Here is a 26,288-nt window from a genome sequence, read left to right as displayed (position 1 = left end):
GGAGCGTAAATCGAATGTAATGGGAGAATAACAGAAGCGTAAACGAAACTTCTAGAAAGTAAACGAAAATTGAAATATCAAAATGTAAAAAAAATGTAAGTGCTTCTTTTACATTTCATTGTTCCAATTACTTTCGCCTTCTAGAAGTTTCGTTTACACTTCTGTTACTCTCCCATTACATTCGCGATTTACGCTCTGATTTTTATTTTCATCAAGGATAATAAAAAAAGCACAACTGTCGTTATGAACTAACGATCATAATATGTCTTTATATCATGATAACGACTGCATAATGAGTTACAACATACAGGGGTAGCCAGCAGATGTGAAGCGCAACGATATAATACGCGGCAACGCATAACGGCCGCGAGACGAGTGAACGACGCGACGCAATTCAAACGACAGTTACCAGACGCGATCGTTTGAAACGTAGTTGGCTCGGCGGCCGAGTGGCGGCGCGCGCAGCGCGCAGCGGCGCAACGAACACCAACCGCCATGATGGGGAAACGAAAATGGCGTCGCGTGCACGGTGCCGATGATCCCTCGTTTCGCCGCGTTCGTGTTCGGGTAGTTGCGGTGTGTACGGACTACGGCGTCCGACGGAGCGTCTTAACGACAACGACGACGGATATTAATTGGCGTGTAGTGTGTGTAATACGAGAATCGCTCGTTGAGTAATCAGATCATTCGCTTGGCGGTCGTGCCGCACGTACGAACGTTACGGCGAACGGCGGTGGCGGCGGCAACGACGACGACGACAACGACGACGAGTGTCGCAGTGACGGTGATTAAATCGTGCAGACTTCGTCGATACCGGCGGACTCGCGATAATCCTCCTGTTGTTTCCTTCTCGCCGTGAGAACCGACCTCATCTCCGTTGGCATGACGAAGGACGCGATATCTCCGTTTTCCGCGGCGAGGTAATGTGTGTTGACGTGCGCGAGTGATACCTCTCCGCGTATCGTCCCTGTCCCGCCTTGCGATCGAGGGACAACCGGCGGGTGAGATCGTCTACAGGAGGCGGCGACGTGAACGACGACGTGACGGGGCGACGTGCGACGTCTAGCATCTCCGCCCGACCATGGCGGTGAATCCGCGTGATATGGACGGCTTCATGCCGCTCCTGTCAACGACGGATATCAAGAAGAAGCTCAACGTCGGCACCGCGCTGCTCAATTTCCTCGGCGACTTGAGCAAGAGCATCGAGTGCCAGGACATCGGCATGTTTATCGACAACATTATTCCCTGGCTCGGCAACGGTAATCCCAAGGTAAGCGTTCGGCGACGGCGACGATGTCTAAGATCGCCCGCAACGACGTCGAGCGCACCTAACCTTCACTCGCGGCAATTTTCCGGCTACTTTCCGTGACTTTCACGTTATTTATAGATACTTAGCTTGATCATGTTTGTCCTCCACTTTATTAAGTGCTAAAATTAAAACGGAGACGAAGAAACTCGATTTTTTTCTCCTCCCAAAGTGATGCACGAGTAGCTGTTTTCATAGAATGTTGATAAACGTTTATTGATAAAAGGATAAGGCTGAATATATTTTATAAAAAAATTATTTATCGTTATTAAGGGTTATTTATCGCTTTCAAGATTACGTCAAGAATGACTTTTGTAACATTCATTATATTTTACGAATTGTTGACATCTGCATTAAAACTGAGCTGCTCTTTACACGCTGTTCTCTGTTTAAAGGTGAATTATAATTGAGGAAAGGATGGAGCAATATGAATTCAAATTAACTCACCCTTAACCTTGCATAACCAAAGTTTTTTTTACTTGCTAAAACAAGATTACACAACTGGTAAGCGGGGAACGTTGACTAAACCATGTTCAGTAGAAAAAGCAGTTTTGCAGCTGTTGTGAAAGTCTTTAATATAATTGATTTATGCCCTTAGATTATGTTCCTCAGAGATCTAGATATATAAACAAATTATATTAAAGAATCTTACAACAGTTATAAAACTTTTTTCTGCTGAACGCAGCCATTAAAATTTAAAGAGTGTATTTGTTTACGCAGTGGTTAGCACAGAGAATATCATTTAATCCTTATTTAACATTTGGTGTGAACAACAAGGATAAAGTAATATTGCACTAATCGCTGCATAAACGAATGCAGGGAAAGAATATAAATATATAAGTATGCCCTATAATGTAACGTAACTGGAGCATATGGGGGGCATTTGGTGACTTTAGGACATTTTTAAATAGTACAATAATTTGGAATAATTTTATGAATATATTTTTAAAGCTTGTTTTTGTAAAGTAATAATACGATAAAGAAAGCAATATGAGACAATTAATAAGTGTGAGTTGAAAAGTAATCATAAAATATAATATGTTGGTGTTATTAAATATTATAGGGGCTGTTTTGAACTTACATACTTCTTCAGCCAAAAGAATTAAATAAGTACATAAATAAAGATCAATTAAAAGAGGACCATAATTAATAGAAAATTAAAATCTAAGGAGTTATTAAAACAAACTAATGCCATAAAAACACTGCCCAAACAAATGTGTATATTATCAGTTAATTAAATAAATGTTATTTAATAAAAGAAAGAACAAATAAGTATATCAGACATATAAAATGTAAAGTGCGTTGCGTGGTATTATTTTGTTGGAAAACATAGTTGGCTCCTCGAACTGAGACAGAAGAAAGAATCTTATCCAGGAGAATTAAAATGTTAAAATCATTTGAAACTAAAATCTTTTCAGAAGGACGTCAAAAGAATGTCATTTTGAACAGACACACATATTTTCCGGACAATATTCGATCGTTGTCGCAGACCAGTCTACGAGAACTTACAACTACCGAATATAGTCCGGCAAATGTGTAGGTGTATCATCTTTTTCAATATGTCATTCTTTTGTATGTTCTTATTGTCTGCTCTTCTGACCTGAGAGCTTAAGATCTTCATTTCTGATTTGAACATTTTGACTGTCCCGGACAAGATTCTTTCTCATAATAAGGTCTGTTCTTTTTTTACCGATAAACTCTCAGAACTGGTACACAGTGCAGTAAGTTGAAATGAAGGGTCTTAGTGTCACAAAAAAATATGTATTCTTGTTACGAATTAAAATCACATGATAGTACATAAGAGTTAACACTCAATCAAAGTCAACCACGTTGGATTCGCGGCCGCGAAGTCTCCTAGTCGAGCACATGACGCGAGCGGTCCATAAATGGAGAAAGGAGACGATTGATCAGTCGCCATCGCCTGCCTTCGGCGCGCTCCGTAAAACGCCGCTTTTTCGCGCTCGCACGTGAGAACGTTACCGCCCCTGTTCTCACCTGTGCGTCGCGAAATGGGAACAACCGATTTAGCATCTGTGTGGCACGGAGCAACGCGCCGGAGTAAGTAGTCCGGTGCCGATGAAAGTGCCATTTGTCATAATTTACTACCGTTTCCTCGGCGCTGTGAATGACTAGCATTTGTTCAATTTTTTTCTCCTTATTTTCTCCGATAAGTTCAAGTGAAAAATAACACATCTCTTTATGGTTTTACGACTCTCGGAACTTGTGTTTATCTTTTCTATCTTAGATATTTTGGTGAATCTTTGATTTGCTGGTTAACTTGGGCTTAGTCTGACGATAAAGTAAAAACTGTATTTTTCTATCTACGGTTAATCATTAAGTCGATGATTTTGCAGTGAATAACTTTTAAGCCTTTCACAATAGGCCTATTCTTTTTCTACATCTGGAATGAACTTCTTTGCACGGTTTATTTTCTTATTCTTCTTATTCTTTTCACGTTGGCGAGAAAAAGAGAAAAGATAAACCGTGCAAGAAATTCAGTCCTGAAGTATGGAAAAAGAACAGGCCTTATGTAGAGTTACCTAAAAAGTAAATGTTACCAAGAAATTCATGAATGAATTTCATTGATGAACCTTTAATTTTTAGGTATAATCATATACATTGTGAAAACGAGCCTTAAAATCTAAACCACAACGAAACCATTAATAGTAGTGATTAATCATAACTAGAAACATACAATTTTTATATTATCATCAAGTTAATTCTTATACGATGATTTTTCAGTTCTTTACTATACGTGCTAGATTATTTGTGTCCCTGATTAATTGTTGTGTTTCCTGATTAATTTTCATCATTTTAACAAATGTGCAAAAATTATTAAGTGATTCTTACATATACTTCAACATCTTTAAAAAGTATTTGTAAGGTTATGCGTTAAAAAAAAATTCTATAAATATTATAACTGATTACTTGATGCTGATGCTTTCAGTTTTTCGAAGAAAAAAAATGTGCAGGACATGATCCAATCACGTGTTTAAGGATTAAGTAAGATTACATCTAAACTACGAGTTAATCAGATAATGAAAAATCGAAGACGAAAGCACAAGTCATTTCGCGCTGGCTGTAATGGTCGTTGCGAAGTATTTACTTAATGACAAATACTTGCACATTAGACGAAGATGCGAGACGAAGATTAGAGTAGCTAATGGTGTTTAAGAGGATTTAAAGGGCCGTGATCGGCGCTTTAAATGCCACGAGTTTCAGCAAAGGATATATAGCTGTGTTTATTGTAAAGACTCAATTATCTTACTCTGTACATGCGAAAGATCAATGTCGCGTCATCACATTTAAGACTCAATGCTAATAAACGTTGTAAATTATAACGCCGTGCACGATGTAAACAATCTTTCGAAAGCATCAAGGCAACGGCGTAATATGTCGATCATTTATTTATTATCGAGAACATATCTTCCGTTTTATTGCGGTCGGTATTTCGCAACACGATGAAAATCCGAGCAATGAAACTCGACACGTGCGCGGTAAATGAGTAGTAGTATAATGTAGAAAGCAGTTAATTAACTCATAACAGGAACATGTGAGTTCTTGGGATTCATTAAAGCTCTTGTTATTAGTTTTCTTTAAGAACATTTTTCAAGTTTAATTATAGTATATCCTTAATCTATAATCTGGGGTATAACGCTGTTTGGGAAATACAAATAAAAGTTAAATTAAATTAAATTTAAAAAATAACACAAGTAAATTAAATGAAATATTATCGATAGAATTTATTGATTCTAATGTTCGATATAAACACATAATGTGTCCAACACGTTGAGCTTTCCTTGTATTATTGTATATATTGCGCAAGAAACGCAAGGAACGCATACTTTCGTAAAGATACTGTATAGGGGAAGCGGGATGTTTATACATTATTACATCGACACAGTAAGCCTTTAATCTTTGTTTCCTGCGAACGTGGATATGTCGATTTCGACCGCATTTATTCGACGCACAATGCACTATTGAACACAAAAATCGGAGAATAAAATATTGTATATACGTAATGAGACAATATCTATACAAGAACTGAAGCAAAAGTAGGATAAACATTAGTGCGTTTAATTAATTAGACGAACAAGATGAGAGATATAAACGTGAAAATATCATTTATGTCATCGTAATATATGGAGATAGTTGAATGCGTTACTGTGAATTGTACTTCTATATTTGTTCCTCATATCTTCTTTTATGGATGTTTATCTACCCCTTTTCATAACTGTTACATTACATTAGATCTCCACCCGATCCTAATTTTGTATGATCGCCGGTCAGGGTGTGTCGAGTGACAAACTTATTACCTTATGTGCGCGTGTGCGTGCCAGGGGTTCTCAGTGTGTCTTCCAGTTTTCATAGTGTATGCAACCTTTAAGGAGAGTCTAAAATCATCTTTTATCGATTCAAGATCTATACACATGTCATTGATACATTGCTGTACATTATTACTTCAACATCACGCGCATATACAAATTTTTTAACTATCTGATCTTTAATATTATACCGAAAAAGATGGTCTGGTTGGATTCAACAGTAATTGATGGAAAATGGACGAATGAGAATTTTCTGGTTAAATCTACTAGAATTCAAGTTGAGATATAACTAGAATTCTGATTGATATAATTATTCTGGTAAAAATAAGAATTTTAATAGATTTTACAGAAATGTGTGTATCAACCAGAATTCCGGTTGTCTCAAAACTAGAATTCTAATAAATTTAATCACAAAATTTTCCAACTTGTTTTCGTTTCTGGCTTAATATCAACTAGTTTGGACTGTATTATCGTTTATATTTTAATTATAAAAAAAGTTTATATTTTAATTATAAAAAATGTTTAAATCTGTAAAGGCAATTCGAAAAATACTTATTTGAAAAATAATCGGTGAAACACAGACGACTCTAGAATCCCCCTCGGATAATCGGGATGATCTCTGCCGTTATAAATTTAGATACTTTCACACAATCGTGCTTTCAAATTCAGTTTATTTTTGTCACGAAGATAATTCTCGTGATCGTTAGACTTTCTCTCATCATTTATTTATGTTGAATATTCTTTTTTTACGACCGCGTCTCTAAGAAAGAACGTTGCACCTTGTGACATACCGAGAGGAGATATTTCGAGATCTTCTTTTGGCAAAGGGACGATTCGGCTGATATGACCTTTAAATTGCATAATCTGCATCGAGTAATCGAGAGCAATCGAGTTTATGGCGTGTTATTGTTGCCGATTGAGTTGTACTCCTACGTTCTCAGTACTCCCTCGAATTAAATATGCCATCGTTTATTTACTTATTTCATTTGCCAGACCTTCGAGAATAACGGTCATGATCGTAGACGTAATCGAACTAAAAGGACACGTAACCTGTTTGTTAAATTTTTGAATTAATTTGCATAACTAGCTTCTCCTGAACTTGTCCCGATTTCCAATGTCAGAATTTAAACTCTTATCTACTAAGTAGATAGAGCTTTGAATTAAATTTCACTGAACATATGTCAGCTTCAAAATTCGTTCAATTTACTCTTTCGTTGATCGAAGGATCTCGGAGCTCGGTTCACTCACGAATAAGGGAAAAAACTTTCACGCCATGTACGTAACGTGTCTTTTGCTAACATGTCGCAAAGACGCAAGGCTGTTGTTTAGTCGAAGCCATCAAGTCGCTAAATGTTCTCCGGTAATGGTTGAGAGTACAGCCGACGTGAGAGTTTTTGACCCCTTCAAGAGAAATGCGCAGCCCGAGTGACAGTTTAATGGACTATCGAGAGCGGTTTGAAACTTTACTACGAAATTTGAAACATCAGGTAGTACAGTCAGTAACATAACCAGTTATTTAAACTTACCTTCCGCGCATAATCTTTCCACTTTATGTTAAGATTTTCGTCATGTCTGCCTTCCATATGTGCTTGAAATAAAGCTTAAATTTATGTAATCAATTAAAAAACTTCAAGATTATTCTGCAAAGCTTAAAAGTTCGTTCATTAAATATTGATAAGTCTTGTTCATGAAATCTTGATAAGGCTTGATAAATCTTTGACAAGATATAGTTTCACGGACGATGATTTGTTTACGAGTTATCATTAGTTGAAATGTTGAAAGTTATATCGTGTGGCAAAATCTACATACTTGAAGACAAGTAGGAGTAAGAAATCACTCTTGTCGTTTGGGCGGTAACTCTGACGAATGACTGATCGTAACGTTATATTTTTATATCTGATGGTCGATTTTTTGATATAAAAAATGCGGAACTTTTTTATCTTTATGTAGACCTGCAGAACTACGAAAAGTACTATTTGGAACTGTAATTGTTTTACGATATCTTCAAGAATAATAGATTAGCAACTAATTTTTAAAAATGTTGGTGTCGCTCGTTCCTTGACTTTTTTTTAAAACTTTTTTATATTTTATATTTGTGTAATTATTATTTCCTTTAATATTAATAAAATGTGTTAACTTCACAGATACTCTTTATCATACTGTTTTACTTAGAAATTTCGCTCGTATTTCATTCACTTATCGAATTACTTCTCCGTGTTTGAAATTGATATATGCGTGAACTTTTATTAAAAAATTTATCATCACCTTATGCTTATTGAAAGATCGATCGCCTTACATCACCCTGCATTTCCATTGGCGGGAAGCTTTACAAATTAAAATTGCTTTGGATAATAATAAATACATAATCGAAATGAGTTTTGGCTAAAAATTGGATGTTCCTACAATGTCCTACATGATGTATGAACTTACACATGTCTTGATACGCGTATACATACACTGAAAAAAAATATAGTCAATTTTAATAAATATTTAGTTGAATACTGCCAACTAAATATTTATTAAATATAAAGATATATTTATTTGTGATACAAGAAATGTTAATTTGATTTAACAATTATTTTTTTTTATTGAACAAATATTTATTAAAATTGACTATATTTTTTCTCAGTGTAGGAAAAATCACGTTTGTTTGTATATATAATACAATCGAGCGTTCATTGCTATTTTTAGCGCGACTTTTTTTATTGCCGTTCGAGTCACCTCTCCGTTTCCTCCACATTTTTCTTTATAACTCCTGCATTTTCATAACAATCTCCGCAAAGATTTATGTGAGAGGAAGTAGAGTTCCATTAATTCTGTATATTTGCTCAAAATTACAAGTTGCTTTCCTCCTACATTGAGAAAAAAATTGTTCATTTGACTAAATTAATTTGTCTTTATTTCTTTCGATGAAAAATGCATGTATTTATTATATGTCAAACGTTACATTTGACTTAAATTATACATACAAATTCTCCAACAAAAAAATAAAGACGAATTAAATTAGCTTTAGTTAAATAAACAATGTTTTCTTCTCAGTGCAGAGAGCGATCTTATGAATGTAACTCTGATTAGAGTTGCATTCAGGGAAAAAAATTGCATCTTCAATATCAAATGTTTACTTGGTATCCTTTAGATTTAAGAACGTGCTCTTGCGATTTAATTATGGAACTCATGCTCTTCCACTCGATACGAGAGACTGACCGTCATTCACTTCTCACAATGCCTCGTTCAGTTCGCATAATGCGCTGGCAAGTCGGACGTCAGTAAACTGAACGAAATATAGACAGCGAGATATAGAGGCGCGTGTCGCGCTTAATTCTTACGATTAAAATTTCGGACGAGAATCGAACGTGAATGAGTGATTATCGTTCGACGCCACTTGTTGCCGTCGCGCGAATTTTGAATCCGCAAGTGCACGCGTCATTTTCACTTTCGAGGACAGGACAGGAACGGAAACGAGGACGATAAACTCGGGAGTGCGTTAAAAACGGGCCTTTTCAGCTGTCCACTGCCCACGACGATCCATTGTGTTCGATCGTAAGAATAGGGTATGCGTCGCTGAAAAAAAAGCTTCGCTTTCTCGACTGGTAGAGCCTTAATGAATACACCTTGTCCGCCAAGAAGAGAGTCGCAGACTATCCTTAATCTTCGGTGAAACGCTTTTCATTCTGATTCGCGATTTTGGCAGACAGCCGGGAGAACGAAATGAAGCATGTTTCTTTTACGAGTTATTCTTTATAATTGTTAGCCAAGACTTTCTTTCTATCCCGGTTCCTTGAAATGAAATGAAAGAACCGGCGACGTATAATGGTTTATTTGTTAAACTTCCTCTGCTTTTTAATTCCGTGATATTTTCTGATAATACCGAGATACATTTAATGCTAGATTGTTTCTACATGTTTATTATTTCGTATTTTTATCTACATTTTTTGTCTTTATAGCTGTGAGATATTTTTCATGTTATTTTAAGTTTCTTGACGACACAGCGGTTTTCCATTTAATGACACAAGTCGACACAAACATCATTCTATCTTTCTTTATTTCGATAAATAACAAAGATAGAACGATTCTTGTGGCGATTTATTGAAAAGCTCCATCTGTTAGATATTAAAGGAGGAACGACAACAATTCCTTAAGTTAAATAACATTTTATTATTTTTGACTTCCATATGTGAAGATGTAAATCAATTCATTTCTGTGATTACTCTTTAAATTTCTTCGAGTGAAATCTCACTCCAAAAGAATGAAAATAATCTTGTTGGTTCAATAACAGTATTAATAAAACAAATAAAATCTTAAAACGAGAGCATAATGTATTTGTTTCATTAATAATGTTATTAAAAGTAACAAAATATTATTTTCAATTAAAATAACGCTATATTGGTGTAATTTTTTTTTTCAGTGTACTAACTATTAAAAAAATAATTTTAATCAGGTATAATAATAATAATAATTCTGAATTCAAGTGCGCGGGAGCAAGATTTATAAATTTACAAGTCGACTTGTAAAATGTTGACTATAATAATTTTTTTTCTCATGTAAATACCTATTTCAAAAAGAATCCTATTCGTGTTTGGCTTATTTTTGCAGTTAAGCGAGCGGCACGAATAAAATGCATTGTTTTTACATCATCACACTTTACGTAAAGACACAAAATATAGATAAGTAGAGTCTTAAAGCGCAAAATACTCTTTGTTGTCGAACCATGGTCGCCTGGCTGTGAATCGTCGCGTGTAATTAGACTTAACAATGTCTCTCCTTACGGAACGATAACTGCACCATTTCTGCAAGGCACGAGTGCACCGTGTATTGATGTCAAGGACACAGGACAAAACGTGAACCGAACCGAACTACCGTAGCCTCTACAGCCGTCATATTCTACTCGCTTTTTTTTTTTTGCCTCGCCACGGAGATGTTTCCTTTTTAGGATTTAATGTATGACATCACCCTCACCTCGATGCTTTTTTACATACGTACGGTGTGCGCAGGCAAACGTTTTACGTCTCTTACATAATGTTACTCATTACTTGCGCAAAATATATCTATTTTTGCAACATTCGCGGTGACTTAACTCTTTGTCTGCAAACCAATTTTTAATCTCTCCATCTAGTCCGAGTTTTTTTTGCTGCTCACACTGAAAAGAATATTTACTAAATTTTAAGACATATTTCTTTGAATGGTGGTAAGAAAACTTTTGTTCTTTTTCTTACACTAAATAATATTTACTCACTAAAAGAAATGATAGAAATTAAATTAATGGTTTTTGTATCAAATAAATATATGTTTACATTTAGTAAATATTTATTTGGGACTATTAAAATAAATATTTATTAAAATTTCGTATTTTTTTCAGTGTAGGTTTTCAAAAAATGTGAGAAAAATTTAGACTTTCATAAAAATGTGGAAAATACAAATTAAACATACAATAATTATACAATAACTTTTACCTCCGACTGCTGCCAAGCTGCGATTTTTAATAAAATTTTAGGAAAAAGAACCAGATTTCGCTTCTCTTTTATTTTGGAGAAATTGGAAAGTAAAATTTTGCTTATGTGAAAAAAAATTTTAGATCGCAGTTGGAGAATTGAAAACGAAGAGAAAAAGAGAAAATATCAGCATTCTGCGTTTTATTTTTTGTTCGCAATCGGAAAGTAGAAAAATACATGTCATCGCCGAATCGAATTTCAAGGGACTCTCAACCGACTTATTTTTCAAGAGCTGAGCTGCTCGATTACAAGACAGTTGTCCCGCTTATCTCAAGCATTTTTATACGAATGCCGCGTATAATCCGCCTCGTGAACTCGGAGCGGATTGTTACCTTAGGATTCCGTGACTTTTGTGTATACTCGAGGATTTCTTCTTCCATAACGTCGGAATTACCGAACTAACATTGTATAATGCCGCTTTGCCTCGGAACTGTTGCAATAAAACGAGAACGAGAAATGCTACGGCACTATCGAATTACGCTTATCTCGCGTATTGAGAAACATTTGTCTCGCAGAGAGATAACCGAGGAATATGGGCTGCCAAATATAGTCCGCTGCAAATCGCACGACGGCCGACTCTCGACACGGTGAAATTTTGCATTTTTCCCTTTCTCGCCTTTCGCGTCGCGAAGGATGAATCTACAAAGAGCTTTGCTGAAGAGCGTATTACGATTCCAAGGAAATGAATCGTCCACTCGTCTGTGATCTCTAAATCGTAGACTTTATATCCGAAAATAATTAAACGCGTCTCGTGTTTGTTACGCCGTAGGATATTACTCGAAAACCCGACGAAAATTAACTCGGCTTTCCCGCATTCGTATTCGCTTTCGTAAGTCATCGGACCGTCGTCGTCGGCAGATCTCGTCTCGTTTCCTGTGGCTTTTCTGTTAAACTGCCAAGAAGTTCAGCGACGTATTTGATACCAGATATATCTCGCGTATACCCGAAAATACGCGTTTCGTATTTCCGACGGGGGCGTGTATTTCCCTCGTGGTGGAGGGGTCCCTTTTCCGTCTTGATCACGTGGCGCCTCGCGAACGCGATCTGTACGCGATGCGTTTCTGCGTGCGTGCAGAAGGAAGAAACGTTCGCAGCCTCCCACGTAGCGGCTAACAACAGTTTTAACGGATCGTGCACCCAAGTTCGACAAGTAAGGCCGTGGATCTCTCGCCCACACACGTGCCGTCGTGTACGACTTCGCATGATGACTCTTCTCGCGTGTTGTTTCTGTTTAGTTCCTTTCGCTACGGAGAACCACCGGTGGTTTCCATCGTACATGCGCTTCGAAGGTCTGTCGTAATAACTTGTCGAACATTTTTATTTAACGACACACAGAGCATACGAATGTGTTCAGAATTGTATGAAAATTATTAATTGTTGGAATTTTTGTTTTTACGACAAAATTCCAATAATTTCGATCTTTTTATAAATGTAGGAAGTGGGAGAATATTTTTAACCTTAAGGAACTATTGAACTGTGAAAAGTGTTACTGGAACTATTTCAATTATTTTTTTTTTTTTACATTAATAGAATGTCGACTGGATCCGCCATTTTTTTTTACCTTAATTGATTAATTTATATATACAATGATTCTTCAAGGCAATCTTTTTAGATGCAAATTTTTATTTACGTTGTTATAATTGTGGCATTGAAAAAGATCTTTTATTCCGTACAAAAACCGTTAATTTGGCTTATCATTTTTTTAATTGAATAAATATTTACCGTAAGTAAATATTTAGTATTATTTCAAGAAATATGTATTAAGATTTAGCAAATTTTTCTCAGCGTATTACTATTTCTATATTGTTTGAATTGTGTATCGTTATTTTACTTTAATAGATAATTATTGCAATTGATATTGAAAGATAATATAGATATGTAAGTACAAATATAGATCTTATCGAACATATCTTATGTTTACGTTTTACAAATGCAGTGTAGCGTAGAAATATAATGTATAAGTCACTTGATAGATACAATCATGAATGGATCAGAGATGCATGTAGTTTTATCGAGAGATTGAAGATAATAGCGCAGAAGAGCAAAACCAAAGAGGAGAGTAAAAATTCTCGGTACTGAGCAATGATGTCACAGCCAGACGATGGCCCTGAGAGAACGTTTACCCCGTGGCTCGAAAATAGGCTCATACGCCTATGTATAGCACTTGGTTAAATGTATTTAAACGTTGTACTGCGACGTTTAAACACTTTGCAGTTTGTGACGGTAGTGTACGAGTACAAGCTGGTCAATGGAAAATTAAATTTAGCAACGTTCACCTAGATATCCTCTTTAGGTGCGAGATGTAAATGTAATATATTATGTGATATTAAAATTGACACGTTAAAGATATAGTATTATCGTTGGCATTACTCAGTGATTTGTGTTATGACTTCCACCGTAATTACTATGCAGTCGCCTTTCGCAGCGCGCGTTTAGCAGGTACTAAATTACAAACGTTCGATTAGAAATTCGCTGGTGGGTTAATTGAATTGTGCATTCTCTTGATTAACAGAAACGGCATTCTGTGTCTAAGCGTGTCGTTTTTATTACTGAGGTTGTAATCGCAAGTGCACTTGCTTTCTGGCGAGACTCGCATATTAACGAATGAGAGAAAACACAGCAGCGATTCACCGTCTTCAAGAGGATAGAGTTCGTCTCCCTCTGGATCGATATGTTTGCATCACGCGAGCTGTCAACATTGCACGAGAGATACGATCTCTTAGGCCTACTCCTCTATTTTCGTACTCTCTCCATTTATATCGTAGTTGTTGTTGATCAGAAAAAAGTGATTTATTTTTGTTAAATGAGTTACTGGATATTTTATTCCAAAGAATAGTTGGATATCTGGATATATCTTTCTTCCTCTGTGTATTGACGTCGAGTCTTTTTTCGTTGGATTATCATCCAAGGAAAATACTGAACAATATAAATAAAGAATATTGTGCATAACAATATAAAAGTAAAATCATCAGAAATTTACGATAGCAAGCAATATCTCTTTGCAGTGGCATGACTTATAATTACATGACTTATAATCATGATCCTTGAAAGCACAACCTTTGAATAATCAACATGTGCTGTTCAGAAACATAAACATTATCGCGAGAAATGGACTAGACAACTCCGCTCTACCCTGTTTAACTCTAATATATGTATCTTATATAGGCTTATCCTAAATACTTCATTTTATATACTTATATTTAACAAAACAAAAATTATTATAATAAAAAGAAGGTACTTTTTCCCCTAATTTCTTAATGACATAATCCCGTTTTTTTCAAACACGAAGAATGCGAGAGCGAATTGCGTCAACGCGCTTCTATTATTAACCTGCTTTTTCGCCATAGTTGGAAGTGTTAATTAATATATACCATAATGGAGTACCATATAAACGCTTTCTGTGCTCGCTAAATTAACCGGTAGACCTCGATCGCCTTGATGCACCGGCCGCTTCACGCGAAAGCGACGACGCGATCCCACCGAAGAAGGAGGACAATCATTGCCACCGCGGCTATAATCGGCCGATATGCGCCATAAATTCAAACGACGTACGTGTTCTTCTTTTGCAGGTTGTCCAGAATGGTTTAGAGATCCTCACGTATCTCGCAGATCGGATGGGTCACGACTTCAAACCTTACATCTCCACCACCATCCAGCCGACGATAGACAGGCTAGGTGAGTACGGGGGTGGGGTGGGGGGGGGAGGCGTATTTATTCCATCCGTTTGTCTCGTAAATCGTCTTCGGGGAGGAATCGGCTGGCACGATACGCGATATCGAAAATTTCTATTATTATTTACGACGATCGATAATTTCACAAACGGCTCACGATGGTCGATTATTGGCACCGATAGAAGCTCTTGTACATTTCGATTTGTAAATATCCCGTATTCGCGATGTAAAGATAGTCGGGGATAATTTTAACAGCAAGCATTAATTAGAAAGTTATACCATCCCTATAGAGATATACCTGTATCTCGAAAGTGTGATGAGTTTCGCGAACATTTCGCCGCGTATTGGGTGAATCATCGTTAATCGCTAAATGAGTTTCAAATAGAACGATCCAGAGTGACGTTTAAATCCCTCTAATGAGGTTGGAAACAAAAAGTCTATGACAGATGTATACACCATGTTTGTCGAGAACCGGTCCGCCGATCGCTTTCAGTTGTCCCGCGGAGCCGACGTCAAAAATAATCACACGTACAAAGCTATTCGATCCAAAGATATTCGATCCCAATTTTCACGCGTGTACGAATCGACAATTAAATTTGCATTTGTTACAGGTGACAGTAAAGATGCTACCAGAGAGAAGGCGCAACTGGTGCTCCTGAAAATTATGGAAAAGGGATGCATGTCGCCTCAGAATCTTCTGGATAGACTTCGTCCAGCTTTCAATCATAAGAATGCAAAATTACGAGAGGAGGCCCTGATTCTGTTGACGACTACGTTGAACGAGTGAGTGGTGTTCACTTGAAATGAATTATATTGTACGAAAAGAAATTGGTTTTTTTTTTTTTTTTTATTTTTTTTAATGGAATTTAAATTTTTCCAGACATGGAGCAGATGAGATGGCACTGTCGGGGGTAATTCCGAGCATCGTAAAGCTGTTGTCGGATCCGTCGGAAAAGGTTCGGGAAACTGCTCTGAACACGCTGGCGGACATCTATCGACACGTAGGCGAGAGATTACGCGTCGATTTGCAAAGAAAACACAATGTGCCGCAAGCCAAGTAAGTGAAATGGACGGAGAAAGCGATTGTCTTTCGGCTTTCGGTCTGCATAGAATTTCACGGGATATCTCTTAATCGATGATTCAGTCGTTCAAGAAATTTTTCTCTTCCTCGTTAAAAATTAACTGATCAGTACGATGCATTATAACGAAACCATAAAATCTAAACGTTATATTAATCGCAATCGTTATATAAATCCGTCGTCCGTTCTGCTTGCAGAATGCTCCTGCTAATAGAGAAGTTCGATCAACTGAAGGCCGCCGGTGATCTTTTACCCTTGGCAATGTCGTCCGACGGTGAGTAGACTGATTGAATTCTCTGGCGCTGCGGGGTACCACTTAATTTAAGCTCGCCGCCGCCGACGACGACGACGACGACGACGAAGATGAAAAGTAAGGCGCGAGTGTACCACGCGGCGCATATCGCTATTCAACGTGCGCACGAAGACTTGTATCGTGCTGCCATCGTGCAGCTCTAGAGTTTAACACGCGGCGATCCTGCCTTAGCATGCAGGAAGACTCCTCCATCTGTCTGCTCGCCCCGCCTCGTCCTCCTCGCAGCTTAGCATTACACGTATACATCATGAATATTTACCGAAGACCGCGTGTTCCTCGATGTGATGGGAATATACGCTACTTCCACGGTTCCATGTACTTCGCAACCGACTTCGATTTAATGACACGTCGATATCTTGGCTCGATCGGAATTTTACCACCACATTTCCGGCGAAGAGAGAACGACCAACATTGATGATATTGAAATAACGTTTGGAGAGGGAAGTCGCTCGCCGTTCTGTTGCATAAAATTTCGTTTCCTTGAACGGTGATACAATGAGGTCGCTGATTCGCGTTATCTGCTCACCGCCGGGGAGATTACATAATATTGCATTCAGAGCGATAGAATCGCGTGTGATATATCGTATCGGTGTATTGTTTCAAGCGCCGTACCACGCCTGTAATCCATACCGAAGCTGAAGCTATCCTGCTTCGAAAGACGGACGGCCTTGCAACGCTGCGACTGCTCGGCTTGTCGGCGTTCGAATTTCGGTGGCAAATATTACGTGTCGCACTCGCAATTGGCACCTTCGCTTCTCGATTGATAGAAAATAATCCGCCGTTGAGATGGACGATGAGAGCAAAAGTTCGTCCGGCGACAATTCCGCCGTTGCATTCCGCTTGCGCAATCGATCGCAACATAACATGTTTGCGGTTATTCGAGGAGGAACACGATTGCAACATTCTGCAAATATCATCCTCGCGTCTATATCTTTCCCAAGGTTCATCGGAGTTCTGCGACATTTGTCATTCGAATGCCGTACGATTATTAGTTTCTGTTATTAATTGCCGCGTAATTATTCACGGTAATTCCGCGAAAGGCCAGACAGTTCTCATCGTTCAGCAAGATTATCGTCTAATATAAATTATTCTTACAAATCAAAGTAATTAAACATTCCACAGTCGCGAAATAAATGATAGGAAAATTGACTAAATAATTACTGACAATTAATGCGAGGCTATTTATCATTCTGGTGAAAGTAGCAATTAGAATCGATGGCACATATTGATGTGGCATGTTTATGAATTATACACTTTCGTTATTCAGTGAATTTTAAGTAGATTCCATGAAATTTTTTTCACTCTTGCCTTTCTTTTTTTCTCTCTCACTCAGATCTACGATCGAAGATGCGCGCAGTTCTGTTTCCTTTGCTACACCCTGCGCATATACGATCACGATTAGATCATACCTGGGCTTGGCAAGGAGAAGCCACGGCGCTTCGCTTGATTTCAGAGATATTAATAGAACTCAAAATAGCCGTGAAGCGCTAATGACGATCTTCCGCGAAGCCTCCGACCATCCCCTTCATGAACATTCGAACTTCCGGTCGCCCGGCAAAGTCCGAGGGATCAGTCTCGGGCGTTATTAGAGCAACACGTTCTGCACACTGATTACATATCTATGAATATTTCAGCCTCCTGTTAAGTTACGCTCTATAGCAGATTACAGAATCTTAGCGTTACTATGTCGAATGCCATGTACATCTAGCATGCCTCGCATATTAACTTGGAAACATATAATTTAATTGAGCTTGCAGGCGCGCGAAGAAAATTCAATTTACTCTCGTAATTAAAATAATTCTAAGAAATCAATCTTTGATCTGCCGTGTTATACAGTCAGTTATCGGTCAGTCTATCTGCCTTATTCATTCATGCATAAACGCGAACAAACACTTTGCGTACATTCAATTTTCTACCTTTTTATGATTTATGCATACTTCACGGTCATGACGTAATCACGCTCGTGACACCCGTCCGCCGTGTTTTGACGACCAAACTTCTTGCTCGTCGAATACAAATAAGAGAACCGCGGGACAACCATTTTTTTTCATAGCTCATAGCAATAAAATTTCTGTGACAAACACGCTAATTCGATCAATTAAATGAAATAAACCTATTTTTGGTCAAAGCGGATTTTAGACTGGTATTCATAGTCGGTTCTTATTATAAGATCGTCTTAAAATACTAATACAGCCTTCTGATTGGTTCAAAACATCTTAAGACTTAAGACGATCTTGAATATAAGATCCGAACTATGAATACCCGGCGTTAGTTGAAATATTTCACACTGATTAAATTTATATACATAATTTTGCAAACAGAAATCTTTTTAGTCTTAAAACGGAATCGTGACATAGAACGAGAATAGTAATATCACATATGAAATTGACAAGCAATTTAATAATGTTGATGCTAATAAGATTGGAATCGTCATCGCGGTATCCTCGAAGCGACGCGGAAAGGTTACGCGCGCCCGGCGAATGAACAAAAATTTGCATAAGTCTCGTTTTCGCTCTCTCTTTCCCCGTGACCCCGTGCAATGCGATTGTGTTAGAAGTTCGCGTTAAGGCACGGTTACACCATGCTCTTTCCGAAACGCGTTCCTCTTGAGTCGTTTTTCGTAACAGAAAAGATGTAGATGAAAGTCGATGGAAGTCGACGATGGAGATGCGTGTGGCTATTGTAAAAAAATGTAATTTATTATATCAAAATGCAATACATATAAAACGCCGCCGCTATATAAATACAATACATATAAATACAATACATATATAAAAACACGTGTGGCCACTGTAAAAAAAATATATTTTGCATATATAATAAACTGACAATTTTTTAACTTATGTATTTAAATTCTGACGTGTTTACAATTTGCGGATATAGAAATACAAATTGCTAGAATCGATCGTCGAAATGAAGTAATGTCTCGGAGGTTCTAAAGATCTAGATTTAAATTAAGTCCTGGATTTAAATTATCAAATCTTAGACCTCGCATAAACTCTCCTTAATTACGACGTGTCAGTCGTCGCGAGGATAATTCGCGTCAGCGTTGCCGCGATAGAAATTACTTGTCACGCGATAGAAACTACCCTGTTTTACGCATTATAAATTTCCCCATCGCCACCCGCGCCCGCTTTTAATCTCGCGCCTTATTATGCGACTTTATCCCGAGGGCAGCGAGATGCAATGCACACGTGCGCAAGTGAAAGGTAGGGTAACACGCAGATTTATCTCCGCAAAGCAGCGCGCTCTGTTCCACGTTGCGCCGGTGTGCGCACAATCAGATATGAAAATACAGAATAATACCCAGCTGCTGCCCTTTCATCGCGCGTTCTTTGACCGTTGCCCTGTTACCCTTTACGTAGCCTGGCAACGGAATGAACTGCTCGAATCTCGCACCACAGAAAAGTCGATTAATGACGTCTCTTTCCACACTGAAAAAAGAGCCTGATTGCATACATTGAAAATTGGATTGATGGACAAGTTAGAATTTTTTAGTGGAGTCTATTATAATTCTAGTTGATGTAACCAGAATTCTGATTGATATTAACAATTTCGCTTCGTCCATTTTCAGCCAGAAATTTTTCGTAATGCATCATACAATGCAACGTATTATAGATTAACTTCAATCCCAGTTCAGTTTATTCTCCATCTTTTTCTCAGAACTGTACAAAAGAAGAAGAGTAAAAATCGAACTGGGATTAAAGTTTATCTACATTGGTAACGAGTCAGAATTATTAATATAATTCTGTTTAAATTTCTATAATCATTACGAGTTGATAACATTGGCGTTAATGACATCAGTCTCTGGCTTATGCTTTGCAATTCGCTTTGTAAGACCAAAAGTCGAAAGTGATGGAAGATTCGTTGGTCAACCGAGCAATCGGGAATCAGAATACTTGGGAAATCTCTGTTTCAGGGCTTTTGTATAAAAAGGGACAAATTGCCCTGTAATCGTGCAGTAATTGTTTGCCTAACCCATGACATACGGCGTCGCGCACGATAAGCGTGTTTATGCGCAATTATGCGCAATGTATATGCGCTATTATGTAACGACGAGGTATTATCGCCTGCCTTCGGTGCAGAGGCCGTGTGGGCGAATCTTCTTAGCGTTGTTTCTCTAACGGCAGTGCCTCGCACGCGGGAATTGACGCTCACATTTTCCGATGCCGATGATCTCATGATCGCGTGACGCCACTCAGAAAATCTATAATCAACCGCCGCTCGCGGTGGTTTCTTTTATTTTCATCCCGGAACTGCGCTCCGTTTTGCCTCAGGTTCTTATCTTATCGTAATGAAGCATCTGTTAATTCATAGTTCTGCCCATGAACGTCAAATGTCTTTAAGACACAAGCTGTATAAATTATTACTCGTTCCGGAATTCGAATTGTACTTTTCGTTTAATGATTATATCTAGAGTACTTCGTATTCGCTTTAATATTCGCAATATTCAAAATTTACCGCAAAAAACCTCGCGAACAAGGCAAATAAGTTAAACTTGTTAATTAATGCATCGTTCAATGATATAATCTTAATTTGACGATAATCTCTTAAAGATTTTTTTTTTTTTAGACAAAAAATTTAGGAAAAAGAAACAAAAGGTAAATCGAGGTCTACGAGAATTCCCGATCACAAATCCAACTTTATTTATCAACTCCCAAGATAATTTTTCAAACCGCCATCTTTGGCGATGAACGTTGTCAATTTCCTGCGCATTTTCGAGGCTCTCGTACCATTATTTTCTCGCTCGGCGAAGGTCGCTCAAAGAGTACCTAGTTTAACGGCCAATTATACGTCTCATTCTTTTTGCGATTCGAAACGCAAAAAAAAAGAACGGAATTCAAAAGCCGACTTATTTTCGCTGATAATGGTGTCCGTAATGATCCCTGTCCCACGTTCGATTGCTCCTCATAAATTGACCTTCGAGCACAACATACCACTTTGGTATTCAGCGAAACCCGCGTCTCTCTTCCATCGTTTGCCATTTTTCCCTAAATCCACATCTATCATTATTCGGGATCTCTTTGAAGTTCTGCAAAGGGATAAAATCTGAATTATTTAAATGTTTAAATATCCCTTGAGAAGACGTTGACTTTTTATGAAGTATAACTTGACGATTTTATCCCATTTTCTAAAGAATCACAAGATAGATTTGTTCCCGGTTCTACGGTTAAATTTTTATATCCCAATCAAGCCCCATCTCTCTCACGTCTCAAACGTCGCAAACATCTCATGAGCGCAACGTAGACGTTAATTAGCAACGAATTAAATTAACTGCTAACTCGCTTTCACTAAAGACACCTGACGTGATTCTCCGATAGTCGGGAAACGCGCGGGAACGCGTTTTGCCGGAAGCCGTGTATTTTCTAACTTTTTTCCAGCTCTTCCGTAACACTCCGTTCCGTAACACACGTCGTGAATTTCTAAAGAGACGTCGCATCGGCGACGAACTTCCTGAAAGAACAGAAGGCACAACTCCTTCAGCCCACGTCGCCGTACGTTCGCGTATACCTTAATTATACCGTTAAGTATAATTACCGATACCGCTTCCATCGTGCATATGAATGCTGGCATAAAAAGGAGACAGACAGGGGGAGAGAGAGAGAGAGAGAGAGAGAAAGGATGGTACATGATGCGGTCACGGAGAAAATTACGTGCATTTAGAGCTCTAGATGTACTAAGAGTAGCACAAACATCCATCATGTTTGTCCTAATAGCTAATAATAGGTCTGTTGTTTTTCACCACCTTAAGTTCTGAGCTCGTGTATGCTGGTGCAATAAATTATAGCGAGCTACAGCTACAGTTTGTTTTACTCTAACTTGTTGCACATTAGTTCAGAACTGATTCAGAATTCTTCAAGAAAGAATAGACCTCATCATATCATATTAAAGAATTACTAAATGCTTATTGAACGATAGATTATCAAGCCAAAAATGGCAGTCGAAATAACCAGAAAACCATCATTCGGCTCACAATGTCATATAAAAGGTTTGCGCTACTCTGGTACATTTAGATGCTATTTTATTGTACATGCATTGACCCCGTTTTCTCGGTCCATCCGACTGAACTTAAGAAAATTGTGAAATATTTCGCGACACGTAGTGTTGCATCATGGAAATCGTGGCGTAGCCACGATGAATCGAGGCGTTTATACGCTCTTCCGGTATTTTATATTACGCCAAATGATTGGACTATTCAGCGTCGCTTGACCCTAAAGCGTGCGCAATCTGGGTCCAACATACGGATAAAAATGTAAAGTGATATCCGTTAGAATTCGAATAAATTTTATGGAATTGGCAGGTCTATAGAGAGACAGGCCACTTGTGTAAAATTTGTTTCACTTATTTATTTCTCGCAAATGAGCGATCGTATGGTATTTTTTACATTACGACTGTATGGTATTTTTTCGTAAAGTAAATCTATAAATTACCATCTCAATAGAATTTACTTTATTGACGAATATTTCTCGCCTTAACGGAAAAAATTTGCTTTACGGTAAAAAAATACAAATGTGTAAAGTCTTGAAAATACGCTTTACGTAAGTAATAATCACTTGAATGAATTTATTGTACTATATAATCGTGTAATAAAATATACTTTTTACCCTCCGGTATTTTTACTTTCAAGCAAGTAAAGTTTCTCATAAGTTGAGTAAAAATAAGCAGAATGTATTCTTACTAGTCTTGTAAAGTAAAAATTATTCAACTATTTTTCTCTATGTAAATTCTTTCAAATCTTGAAATACATCGGACAATCTTACAACATATTTTGAAAACTCCTTGACGACTTATTGGAAAGTATTAAGTTTAATTTTATTTAAATGTGCAATTTAAACTCGAAAGATTAATTTTTCAAGTTTAATGATCGAGTACGCGATGTACTTTCGAGATATGCAAATGAATATGAATAATATCAGGGAAGCGCAAGGACGTAATTTTGCCGATCGTTATAGTCGAGCATTGTAATCGCGTATCGATCCGCTTGATCCAGCAAACTGTATCTCGTGGTTAATTATGCCTTAATGCATCGCGTCTCGTGTTAATTAAGGGTTGCACGATATTCCGCCGGCAATAATTTATTACTCGCTTCCCGCGGAAACGCGTCGATCGACTTGTTTCGATCCTATCGAGCTCTTGGAATTGACGATGCATCAGAAGAGCTGGTGTTTGAAATTAACTCTTACGAGATAACTGTTCTGAGATTTGATTAACTGAAATGATACTGAATGAACTTCTAAATAGACATTTCTGAACATTTCCAGTCGTCTTGATACCGCTGAAATTGTAATAATAATTTGTATGAACGGCAATATTACTTTTTAAAACTTTCACAGTGAGATTCCACAGAATTTAGAGTATTTTAAAAAGTAGTGACTATATATATTGCAAAAGTAATAAACATCCACGTACATAAAAGGTGAGGCTGCAGCTAAGTCGCTGATGATGCCTTACCCGATAAGAAGAAATTAAATTCATCAAAGGATCCACTGCCGAAGTTTTCGCGTGAATCTTACGAAACATCCCACACACGTTTACGTGTCTTTGATCCGAAACACGCGGGCGAACGTAACGACAGATTTACGAGGGCGGTATTTCGACACGGTGTGCGTCTCTCGGTCCTTTCTTGTTTGTTACAGGCGACATAACCGAGCCTTATTTTGCGATACGCATTAATCTTTTCTCTCTCCCCCGTCTTTCACTTTCGATCACTTCTGCCGCGACTGGACCGCGACGGACTTTTAAAACTCAACGCAAATTGAATCGGACCGCATCAATCACTCACCTGTTTCGCGGTCAATTTGTCGATCCTTTCGAAATGTTTTTATGGGACCGGCTGAAGATTTAGATGGGGAATGAAAAATAATTTACACTAAGTTACGCTTTTAAAGCACAACGTGAACAGAATGTGATTGACAACGTGTGTGAGTTCAGTATATTGCACACTACTCTCTAAAACACTTAAAGTGGATCTCATTCTAGAGAGCGAAATCTCACTCTTAAAGATTGAAAATTTACTCTCTTTGTTGAAACTGGCAATAATTTTCACTCATATTCTGAATTTCTTAAATTGTTTAATAAATACGATAGAGAGAACGTCAATGAACGGTCGAAGTTTCAATTGTTTTACTTCATTGTTTTAAATTAACGTACCGAATAGGAGCAGTGGCGATTTATAGAAATGATTAGAAAGAACTCAAATTCGGTATAATTCATCATCGGAACCGGCTCAGGCCATACGGCAATATGGCAAATGACATTTTTCGGATCTTTGGGACGATGGAGTATATAGTAAATCGGTTAGTCAGTGCCTGATCTCGATCGCTCGCTGTCTTTTATGCTCCCGACGGTGAAATTCGGCCGATCTCATCTTTGGACGTTAATCTCCGATAGAAAGCACAGACGAAAGCCGCGCAGATGCAATTCGCACCTTCGTACGTGAATGCAAAGCGGCGAAGGCAGAAAGCTTGACGCACGCTCGAGCATGTTGCATCTCTCGGTCGATTGCGACATCTTCGACTTTCTTCATCTTGCCGGCGAGATCGGCGTTAATTATCTCGCGCACCAATTAGCCCATAATTATTGACAGGACAATTCGGCTTTCACGTATCTTTTTGCCGATCGGGCTTGGGGTCCCTTTCGTGAACGAGATTGCGCCGCGCGAGGCGCGACGAAGCAAATAACCGTCTCGTATTAGCCTTCGGAATGTAATCAAAGGTTCTTGCCGTGAAGCATAATGCAATGACGATCGACAACCTTAATTATTATTATTATTTTATTGCAACGAAGATACGATCTTGATTGACGTAATGCACGTCTTTTCTGTAATGTTCGACGTATGTGAGTACGCAGGACGCTTTTTTTTTTTTTTAGCGAAAAAGAAATTATATTATTTCTTACATATCTATATTATAAAATAATATTCATATGTAATATATATTTGGTTAGAAATATATAGGAGACTTTTCAACAAAATAGACAGATATTAAAAGGGATAATTCAATCCTTCGAGTGAATGATATTTTTTTTATTTATAACTTCCATGTGCGCAAATCAATCCATTTCTGTGATTAATTTCGAAGTAAACAACGTCCACGTTAACGTTAAATAATGAACTAAATTTAAGTCAAGTTGAATACATTTTTTTTTTTATTGAATTTATTTTTATCGTTTAACAACATTGCTTTAGTTAAACGGTGAAAATTTATTATAAAATAAAACAAATTAGATACGTGATCGTGGAAACTTGGAATGCACTCCTTGCGTAACTCAACGAGTTTTACACTATAACGCCCGTTTCTAAGAATGTATACTTTAATTTTAATTTCGATTCAACTGTCTTTTCGTCTGTTTCAAATTTCAAAAACTAGAAAAAGATGAAATGCAAGTTGAACCGAAATTAAAGTCTGTCTACATTGGTAGAAAGCGGGTATAAGCGAATATGATCGAAAAACACGCATCACTCGACCTCGCGAAAAGTGCGCTTTCGTGACAGTAGAGATACCATTGTCCCTCCATGACACACTTGACAATAGCGTCGCTGGCATTGATTTTCCGGAATCGGTGACGGTGATCGTGTAGGCCCCACGTCTCCTCGTTCATCCCTACAGCCTTTAGCCCCTTCCAGCGGGGCACCAACGATAGGGGAAGGTCCATGGGACCCCCTCCCCCCCCCTCTCTCTCTCTCTCTCGGCTCGGCGGCTTTACTCTCGCGTTCCGCGCATAAACGCTTACTCTCGATTGAGAGGTTGACTGTGGAGAGTAAACGAGTCGGCGTTTAGCAACGTGAGAGACGTGCGCGCCGTTGTGTTGTATAGAGAGGCAGCTTCGTCTCGCGGTGTGTCGGATTGTTTTCCCTCGTGGTTTTGTCCATTTTTCCCCGGTGACACGTGCAACACGGAGGAACAAGAAACGTTCTCGTGATTTCGGTCGTGGAGATCGGTCATTTCGATACCGAGAGAGGACACGCGACGGCGATGCCTATCTTTTCCCGTGAAACGTAACGAAAAACGCGACGGTCGCCGTAACGAGGAGTGCTGCACGTATATTCTTTGCGTGGAATCGAAAATTGCATTGCTGTCCTGTTGTGTAGTAGTAGTTTTGTGTG

General features: G+C 38.0%; 1 protein-coding gene across 5 annotated transcripts in view; it reads left to right on the top strand.

Moving 5' to 3' along the window:
• The first annotated feature begins 513 nt into the window (after positions 1-513).
• The window catches only part of LOC108753575 (CLIP-associating protein 1-A), a 46,011-nt gene continuing 20,236 nt past the window's right edge, over positions 514-26,288 (top strand). For 3 of the 5 annotated variants that reach the window (XM_018495274.1, XM_018495273.1, XM_018495275.1), the window contains exons 1-5: positions 514-1,270; positions 14,690-14,795; positions 15,403-15,574; positions 15,672-15,848; positions 16,068-16,144. In XM_018495274.1, coding sequence (XP_018350776.1) covers positions 1,082-1,270; positions 14,690-14,795; positions 15,403-15,574; positions 15,672-15,848; positions 16,068-16,144 — 721 coding nt within the window. In that variant the 5' untranslated portion in view covers positions 514-1,081. Of the gene's footprint in view, positions 1,271-13,394; positions 13,414-14,689; positions 14,796-15,402; positions 15,575-15,671; positions 15,849-16,067; positions 16,145-26,288 lie in introns of those variants that run through there. The other 2 variants (XM_018495272.1, XM_018495276.1) reach the window with 2 other exon arrangements.

Source organism: Trachymyrmex septentrionalis, unplaced genomic scaffold (genome assembly GCF_001594115.1).
Source record: "Trachymyrmex septentrionalis isolate Tsep2-gDNA-1 unplaced genomic scaffold, Tsep1.0 scaffold7, whole genome shotgun sequence".
NCBI lineage: Eukaryota > Metazoa > Arthropoda > Insecta > Hymenoptera > Formicidae > Trachymyrmex > Trachymyrmex septentrionalis.
The sequence above is the reverse complement of the archived record's forward strand: the minus strand, read 5'-3'. Positions and strand labels throughout refer to the sequence as shown.